Source organism: Anarrhichthys ocellatus, unplaced genomic scaffold (genome assembly GCF_004355925.1).
Source record: "Anarrhichthys ocellatus isolate YVR2014 unplaced genomic scaffold, GSC_Weel_1.0 scaffold13, whole genome shotgun sequence".
Lineage (NCBI taxonomy): Eukaryota > Metazoa > Chordata > Actinopteri > Perciformes > Anarhichadidae > Anarrhichthys > Anarrhichthys ocellatus.
The window spans coordinates 6,544,288-6,554,219 of NW_022280043.1; the positions used below are offsets into that span (position 1 = coordinate 6,544,288).

General features: G+C 39.3%; 1 protein-coding gene across 1 annotated transcript in view; it reads left to right on the top strand.

The window, feature by feature from the left end:
- Nucleotides 1–655: 655 nt before the first annotated feature.
- LOC116386678 (hemicentin-1-like) overlaps nucleotides 656–9,932 on the top strand; it is a 17,705-nt gene continuing 8,428 nt past the window's right edge. Inside the window, exons 1-8 of the mRNA XM_031853087.1 lie at nucleotides 656–753; nucleotides 1,184–1,441; nucleotides 1,779–2,072; nucleotides 2,159–2,434; nucleotides 2,541–6,962; nucleotides 8,614–8,895; nucleotides 8,984–9,250; nucleotides 9,324–9,410. Coding sequence (XP_031708947.1) covers nucleotides 6,638–6,962; nucleotides 8,614–8,895; nucleotides 8,984–9,250; nucleotides 9,324–9,410 — 961 coding nt within the window. The 5' untranslated portion in view covers nucleotides 656–753; nucleotides 1,184–1,441; nucleotides 1,779–2,072; nucleotides 2,159–2,434; nucleotides 2,541–6,637. The remainder of the gene's footprint in view (nucleotides 754–1,183; nucleotides 1,442–1,778; nucleotides 2,073–2,158; nucleotides 2,435–2,540; nucleotides 6,963–8,613; nucleotides 8,896–8,983; nucleotides 9,251–9,323; nucleotides 9,411–9,932) is intronic.

The following is a 9,932-nucleotide window of genomic DNA, read 5'->3' on the forward strand; positions in this document are numbered from 1 at the left end:
ACTCCGGTGAAACAATGCCATCTAGTGTTTGATACAAAGCTCTGACATAACTGTCCAGAACAACAGCAATTTCAACACATCTGTTTCTACTTGTGTCACAACCTGGCTCTGGCAGCCATGACCTAATCAGGGAGACGCAGACAGTTGACCAAAAGTAAAGAGTTTAATAGACCTAACAAAGTATCTAACTGGCAATGGTGGTTGCGAACGAGCCGTCCTCGTTCCTCCACGGTGTGATAGTAGAGCGCCACTGGTTGCCAGGAAGGCGGAGCCTTATAGTGGGAGCACACCGGGCCCAGGTGCCTCCACTTAGGGGGACCGGGATCACCACCTCTGGTACCTGCTGGCTTAAAGGAACATACAAGTAACCAAGATAGGGAACCGTCATAACTTGTCTTGTCACTGTTTTCTTCAGATTTAGACTAACCCATATTCACGGAATAATAAAAAAAAAAGGTCACATCATCCCACAATTTACAAAAGTCACAAAAGCTAACTGAACCTTTGTACTGTAATTGCAGTTTCCTGTCATAGTTTAAGGACATTTCCTTTGCTAAAAGATTTCGTTGTCAAGTAAATTCTGATGTTGAGCAAGATGCTGGGTGTGACTGAAATGAGTAATGTTTTAGTGGTTTAGAAAAGGAGACTCCGTAGTTCTTATTTTCAAACACACAAAGGAGTCTGCCATGAGAAACATTACTATGATACGCTACTGGAGGGGTCTTCATTGTGTTTTGCTGGTGGCACTGATGGGTAAGAGCACTTCATTTACTGGCAGATTTTTATAAACAGTAGCTTGTTACTACAGGTTCTGATTTAATAACCATATATATGACTGTTCAAAAAGTTTGGTATATTAAGAAAGCTGGTGATGTTTCAGAGGATAAAAAAAATTAAACATTGTTTAATTTTTGATTCTGCACTGAATCTTCATGTTTCCGACCATATGTAAGGTGTTTAAAGTTTACACTAGCCTTGACTCACTGCTATGATTTGAAATATGACTTTTATCTTTTCTGAGGTGGTCTTCACAAGAATATACATACAGTATATATATATTTTTTAGCAAGGCCTCTGAAATAGCCTTTTACATATATTGAGAATACTGTAATTGATAAGAAATAAGAACTTAATATTACATCATCATCGTCTGATACAACCTACTGACTCCTGCTCTCCTCAGGGGCACCAGGTTTGGAGGCCTGGGAGCAGATTTCCTGGACCGGGCAGGTCAGAGCTGGTTTCAGTACCACTTTCACCTGTTCCTCTTCATGCCAACCAAACTGCATCTACACCTGGTCCTTTATGGGCCGCACGGTCAACGGGAGCAAATTCAACTGGACACCAAATGGACTGGACAACATAGTAGATTTACAATGCAATGTGCTGAATCCGGAAACGGGAGTCTCCAGCAGTATTACCTCCATTGTAGAAATTGAGAGTAAGTACGTTTATCACTATATCAGGTGTGCCGAGGTGGAAAATAACTATTAATAGTTAAAGTACTGTACTTAAGTAAAATTTTGAGGTAATTTACCTAAAATATATAAAGTAGTTCAAGGTTACTTCCACATTGATGCATCAGTATTTACGATCTAATAATGTTTTGTAATAATTTGTCAGTCACAGGGTCAATACCTTCAAAAAAATTACTTCATTATTATACGCACAATATGCAGAGTTTGAGTGACACACAATTTACATGCATTACCTCTGATGTGTGTACTTCTTCTTTCGTTCGTGATTTTAAAATCTTCTGCTAATGTCTCCTGTTACAGATCGAATGTCCGTGCAAATCAGTCCACCGAACACTGTTCCGTCTCTCAACCAGCCACTGGATCTGGTCTGCCATGGTGCTCCAGCAGGTGACCCTTCACAGCCGGTGAACCAGGTGGTCTGGCACAAAGACGGACAGAAGGTGAGCCTGCGTGAAAATATGCAGCTGCTGCAAAACAACCTCACACTTCACTTTGAATCACCGCTTTCTGCTGATGCTGGATTCTACATGTGTGAGACTTCTGCGGCGACGTTTCAACAGACAAGAGTTTTCAGCCTGGGCTACCTACTCAGCTGTAAGTGGTCATTGAGTGAAGAATAGTTCAAAGAATGTATTACAGTATTATTCACATACTGGAGTGAACTTTCTTTTGTTTTGTAGTTGATCCTTGGAACGTCAGCATCAGCGGACCCGACACCGTGTTTCCTGGCATATTGAGTACATTCACCTGCTTGACGAGCTGTACCTTAAATGTGGATTGTACTGTCAGATGGCCATTCAGGCAGGGTTTCCCCATTGGAACCTACTTTTCAGTCCATGGAAATGAGCTCAAGTGGACCTCTTCCATAGCGGGTACTTCCCAAAACTTCACCTGCGTTGCAGAAAATGCAGCAGTTGGACGCTCTGCTGAGGCCACCAAGTTGGTAGAAGTTTTAGGTACAGACAACTCTCTACTTGCTCCTGTGTCTGCTATCACATCAGCGTCAAGTTACATGTTCAATCCAGTTTAATGACTTGATTTGTCATCTTCACACTCACACAGGTATTCCTCTCTCTGGATCAGAGGCGGTGCAGCTAAATGGACTTCCTTCAATGATCGTCAGCCTGGGTTTGCTGCTGCTTTTTGCTTTTTAAGCTTTATTGAGTGTATTTGCACTTTTGGAAATGTTTTTCTTTGCCTTTTTCTTTTAAACTTTTCATGTTAGAATACACTGGTTCACCCATTTTAACACACCACATTTAGTTGTTCCTCAATTATTGTATACCATAAATCCTCCAAATAAGAGTAAATATGTTTATGAAGCCATGGAAGCAAAATGAAGTAAAAGTGTACAAAATAGAATAACTTTTAGGAAATGTTCAAAAATGTAAAATATCCATATAAACCCCAAAATTAAAATAGCTCAACAGTATATTTCCTTTACAAAAGACTATTGTGTATGTTTCTCACCATTAGCAGCAGCGTCCGAAATGTGTGAGAACAGCAGGACTGCAATAATAGAGACAATATATTATCTGTTTTTTTCACATGGTTACATTTGACAATGAAGCCTATCTGATAAATTACTTCTGAGTTCATATAAATTCAGGTCAAAGTTATGGTGTTATTTCAGATTTTCTTTTACTGCAGTGTAATTAGGTCATTTCATATGCACATACAAAATCTGTTTTTTTTTTGGGAAGCTACAGTGACATAGTTTTTGTATGACTTTTACTGGGACTCTGGGTTTCAGCAATCAGCTGTCATCAAATCCTTTTGCAATTCTGTACAATTTTTTACTTCAGTTCGTACTGCAGCTGCTCTTACACAGTACGTACTGTTGCATGCAGTGTGCACACACTGGGTCATACTACGGGTTTTTGGTACACTGTATTTGACATACTATGTATTAGGACATGTCTACTAAATCTTTTCCTGATATAATAAATAGCACGGTAGTATGGATATAGGAATGCAGAGTTTGACTTGAAGTTGACCTCTGACCTGGATGTGTTACTGATTCACACCGATGCTGAAAAGAGGTTTTTGTGAAGTCAATTTATGTTGAAAAAATAACCGACTCCTTTATAGTGATGTGTTGAAATACACGAGGTTAGTGACTCAAGAAAGTCCCTCTTAACCTCCCTTAAACGGAACAAATAATACAGATAAGATAATGAATCACAACTAACAGATGAGGGAGACGGAGGCCTCTTGTGTATTTTGCTTTTCCATTTTATATTATCCGTCCTTTTTGTTCTTTTGGCTTTTTTTCTCAGGATGTTGTCTCACCTGTTGCAAATTATTTTGGCCCTGTGGTTTAGTTGGAATGGGGAAGTAAACCTAGAACACTATTTAAAACTATGCTGTTTATGTAACATAACAAAAAAAAGACTTGTCGTTCCACCCCAGAGCCGAGTTATATATTTGGCCTCCGTTCAAGTTTCAGTTGGAACACTGCGTTTGTTTTGAAAACTACACATCTATGGTGGTGGTACAAACAAATACAAGAACATTTACAAGGCGTATGTTATAATAAACCCCCCACAACTGACTTGCTTGATCTGTTGCCATCTGACCATGAGGTGTTACTGACACTGTGTTCATCAAAGTTTTCTTTTCTTTTCTTTTCTAGGCCTTTTCTTGCGGTTTCTTTACTTTGCTCTTTTTTCAGTTTTAGTCATGGACTGCTGTTTGCTTTCTAAAAGGTGGTGCTGTCAGTGACATAACAAGCAACAAAATGTAGTCCGTATTGAGCTATTTATTTAATTATTTACTATTTTAACCTTTAGTTTAGTTTTCTTAGTTGATACAGTAAAACTGTACAATTATAATACAATGATAATATAATGTCCAAAGGCATATTTCCATTGTGTTCCTTAATGTGAATAACAATAGCTAAGAGTCACTCAAAGTGATTGGGCATCAATCCATCAGCAAACCAACCAAATAAATACTTGTGTCGTAATTATAGAAATTACTCCATGTCAAGAATAATAAATTATACAAAATGACATGCTAATCATAACTAGGCAGGTAATCTTACACTTCTAAGTTTCCCATAAACAATAATTCAACCTGAAAGGATTATCAACAAACCAATGTGGATTCTGATTAGTCATGCCGCTCAAGCATCCACCACACCTGTCTTGATTCTGCTCTCTTTTTTGAAAATGTGGTTCCTCTGGTCCGGGTGTTGGATTACAGAGCCAGGACATGAGGGCATTAAGCATCACTTCAGGGCAGAAACTGAGTCAGATGTTATCAGGAACATTCTGTGGAATGATGACGTTTTTTTCTGTACAGTCTCAGAAAAAACTACCTCTCACACTAACTTGAGGCCTGTAATGAAGGAAATTAACACGGACGCATTATTCAAACTATAATCTTTGGATGTGTGGAAATGCTCCTCAGGCAGTTCGGACGACATGAACTGTAATAATTCCCTGACCAGTGGTGGAAAAATGAAGTTCTATTTTGCACACTAAACACTTTATGCTGCTCCAAATATTGTACTTTTCACTCCATTTATTTAACAGCTATAGGTACTAGTTACTTTTCAGACTGTGGTTATTAATAAACATGTAATATAAACTAAATCAACTAATAAATCATACCTAATAGTGTATAAAGTCTCGAAACTAGTCCCCCCTTTTCTATCAACATTAGAAGGGTGTTTATAGATGATACAGCTTGAATTATATTCCTGTAATATAATATATTTTTCTGAAATTGGCCAAAGTGAGTACTTTTACTTTAGTACTTATAGTTTATTTTGACGCTTATGTACTTTTACTTCAGTAACTTGTTAGAATTTGGCACATCTGTTTAATCTCAAGGAGACGCACACTGTGTTTTAGTGAGGATGAATGTAACCATCATTTGTTTTGGTTTTTAAGAACTCCTCTGACCAAGGTTTATAACACTGCCAAGCAGACAACACCATGTGTCAAACTTAAATGCAACAGCCTATTCATCTAAAAAGACAAGTAATAAATACTACTATACATATGTACTGTTCAGTTAAATAATTAGAAGCTGTCCTTTCAATGCTGCTACTCCTATATACTCACCTTGATGCTCTACAAATACCACTGCCCAGTCATCGATCTCCTGTGTGTCAGCTACACAACACAGGTGTGCTCAGATACTGAACTTTGCACTGCAGCTCAAATAATGCCACAGGTGTTTACTGAGTGGTATTGTGAATGGTATATTGGTTTGCTTACTCAATGTGTAATGAGAGAAAAGACAGCACTTCCTAATGACTGAAAGAGAGGAGACGTGTACTGATTGAACTGTGAAAATACAAATTTATCAGCTGGTCGGTCATATAATCCAGTGTATGGTCTCCTCTCTCATAAATGAAAACTAGATGGTTGTTGATGTGTTGCTGCTTGCAAGATTCAGAACACTGAGTACACAGAGCACACCAGATGGACATTATCAGCAAACATGTACTCCACAAAGCTGCTGCAGGTGTTTTCATTTTGAGTGTAAAGCTGCTGAAAACATGAGTGGAATCGAGGCGAATTCTTTGTCTTTGACACACAGGAAAAAAACTAAGCTGAGAGTGACATATGGGTAAACCGAAACTTCAGGGGGGTGGGAAGAAGATAAAAAAAACCTCCCCGAAATACAACACTTATCCAATGAGGGTCAGGGCAGGGATAGGCAGGACACTGATGGGGAGAAATATAGCATAATCCTCCCACAAAAAAATATGATTTAGCCAAAAACAACAAAAAACTAATGAATACAAATGGGTTACTACCCACAACCCCCCTAATCCTGCCTCACATACCTTCTGTCATAATTTGTCATTTTGCTCATTAGCCATTTACAGAACTTACCAAAGATAGTAAGCGGAAAGCGCAATGCACCCTTTGTAAGTTTGACAAGAGTAAACCCCCAAAAAAACAGAAACCGCCTACAGATAAGAACTGGGGTTGCTGCTTTAGGTATTTGTAGGTAGGGGGCTGGACGCATCTACAAGTATAATAGAAGAGAGATAGTGAGGACTTCCTCAGACCGTCGACACAAAATGGAGAAGATAAGTGAAGGAACCCTGGCTATTGCATTGCTGGCTTTAATACAAGGTAATGTCTTTCATATTTAACTATACTGCAAGGTGTTATTGATAAAACAGTTAGTAACAAATGTTCTCTTCTTCAGGTGTTCTGGCCTCTGGTGCTGTGGAGGTCCAGCCCTCCATCAACCCTGCTGAAGTTGGGGACTCCGTGACGCTGTCTCTGTCTCCTTCGACGTCTCTGAGGAGTGGAAGCTGGGCAGTGGGAGCGTCCCTCATCCTCAGCTGGCTCGGGGACCAGCAGGCAGTCTTCCCCAATCACAGCGGCAGGGCGTCAGTCAACGTCCTCACTGGAGCTCTCACCCTGCGCTCCGGCACGGTGGCTGACTCGGGAGTCTACGTAGTGCAGAGCACCGAGCCCCAGCTTAGGGCCAATGCTTCCATCACTGTTCTCGGTGAGACTAAACAAATGGCTTTGTTCACTAACTGCATTCAATAGTTCATCAATTTAGAAACTCTGTAGCCTCTCCTAACCATTGCATTAGAAACCAGCCCAATGTAAACTGCCCAAGAGCATTGAAGAGAAGAGTCTGGTTGGCAAACTGTTGTTTCAAACAGAAATACTCACAACACAGTCTTCTCTGCCCTAACCCTGCATGGAAAAGATCAAATCCAGCAATGTTAAATCAACTCACTTTAGAGCTTTACAAAGTTAAAATAGTACTGGTTTGTGTAATATTTAAGAAGGTAATATGAGTAGGTTATTTTTGGACTTATTTCCACTATAAATATTTGTTAATTTTATTAGTATGGTGCAGATTGAATATCTTTTTCGAGGACATTTCTGAGGGCAACTGTTTTCTGTCACAGAGACTTGAGCCCTTATTCATTTGCATTTCCTTCATTATAATCCATCCCTTTTTATGATCTCTAACTGGGTTAGTGCTTTGAAGAAGGCTTTGAATGAACTTCAGGATTGTTGAGTCAATAAACTGTCCAAAATAAATCACAAAAAATGTAGGTGTTTACCGTTTAATCAACATAAACCATTCACAAAAAAACATTTGTTTTTTAAAGATTGTCATGCTCTTATAATGTTAAAGTAATGTCGCTTTGGATGATGTCACTTTTTTAAATATTATGTATTCAACCTGAATGACATAGGCAGTTATATGAAGAATATGTACAGTCAACAAAGAAACCAGTTTTACTGGCCCACAGAAAATGTAATAAAAGTGGTGGTGTAGACAGAGACAGCAGAGCATCAATCTTATGAACAAATAAAGACGTGCTGACAGACAACAGTCAAACAGTAAGAAAATTAAAATTCTCAAAAACGAGAAAATTATATTAACGGTAATCACAACATACGAACAAACATACTGAAGCATATTAGAAAGTGAACATCAATTCACTGCAGTGAACAAGTCTAGTTAGACACGTAAAGGGGGAGAGGCAGAGAAAAATGTGCTGATGAATTGTTTACACTACCCTTCTTACTGGAACAGGTTCCTGTTGTGAGGAAAAGAGAACATCCCTAAACAGTACTCACAAACGACTTAAAGGAATTCATGTTCCTCCCTCGTGATATTTGGACTGACAACCAGCGAATGCCGTGAGAGCCTGCCTGTGTTTTGGTTTTGCTGCCCTTTTTGCTCACATGATCGCGTCCTCTGGATAGTTTCTGTCCGTGTCTGTCAACACCTTTCGACCTTTTTGTCTTCTTGTTCCTTCAGCTTCACGGAACCTGTTTCTGCTGGGTCAATAGCTCCCAACATGTATGTAAAGGCCGTAGCATGTTTTACATTTTACCTCACATAATTAGGGTCTCTTAAATATAGATTTCATACAAAATTACACCAGATGAAGTAATAAGTTATTAAATTACCTTCTAATGAAACACTTTTTAGCTTGTAACAGATAACGTTATTTATGGTAAATACATTTTTTTAATACTTTATAGATCGATAAAGTGGCCACAAAACGTAGGCCTATGAAATATGAACACTAACATCCATTTGTATAATTTGTATGTATGTTTTTCCTCACAAAGCCTCACAGTGTACAGTATGTTGAAACATGTTGATCCGTGTCTCATCCTCACAGAGCCCATCTCAAATGTGACGCTAAGAACCAATCAGACCAACCTGATGGAGTTCAAGAGTTCAGCAGTCGTTACGTGCTCCGTCTCCTCTGGATCCTCTCTCTCTTTCCTCTGGATGAACCGCAGCTCTGAGGTTAAAGCCAGTGACAGAGTTCAGCTCACTCATGAAAACTCCACTCTCACCATAGTGAATGTGACGCGCTATGACCAGGGACCGTTCAGTTGTCGAGTGTTCAATCGCATCAGCAATGGAACCAGTGATCCTGTAAACTTTACTATCAGCTGTGAGTAAGACGGAGTCACTTCAATCATCATTTGCTACAATCGACCAGTTCTACAAAATGGCGTCTCCTCCTTTTGTCTCTTTCTCAGATGGTCCAGATAACATGGCGCTAACAGTGAATGGACAGAACACGACTTCCTTTCCCATCGGATCCAATCTGACCGTGCTCTGCTCGGCACAGTCCAATCCTCCAGCTCAGCTTCAGTGGACTTTCAGAGGAGAGCTTGTGAACACTACAGGTCCATTATTGGAGCTGTTCAGTGTCGGTAAGGACCGAAGCGGTCCATATTCCTGTCTGGCCTTCAACAATCACACCAACATGAAGAGCAATATCACCACACACATCATGATAGCAGGTGAGTTTGTTAGTGTAGTGACATCGGCGTCCATGTTTCTCCTTCTGTTTCTTACTTTGGTTTGTCTCCACAGAGCCTTTGTCAGGATCCGAACAACAGGCAGTCAATGTGATGCTCCTGCCGCTGCTGTTACTAGTTGAGTTCCTCTTCTTATTACCGGGCAAGTTGTAGAATAACGTCTTTATGACATGGATACACTTCAAAATAATGAAGATTAATAATCAAGTTTGTGGATTGACAATACATTCTGCATAGTTGAGAAGAGAAAAAGGTATATTATCCCTTCACAATGGTGACACTTCTACATTAATTCGGATCAGCCTTGAATGTGATATAATGAGTTAAACAAAATCTGCTTCCTGTTAAGCCGTACCTGACATCAATGATGTAACTGGCTGCAACTTTATTATATTTTCATAATTGATTACTATCACAGTTATTTATCAATTCAAAGTTTGGTTCATGAAATGCCTGAAAATAGTGACAAATTACAAATTATAATCTTCTAAAGCTCAAGTTGAACGATTCAAACAGCCTGCTTTGTCCAAAACCCAAAGGTGTTTAATTTCCTATTGAGGACAAACAATAGAGCCAACAATCTCAGTGGAACCAGTGAATTCTGACATTTTTGATTTTGTTTTTATTGATTAATCAATTCAAATACAAGCGATCCTGTTCCGAA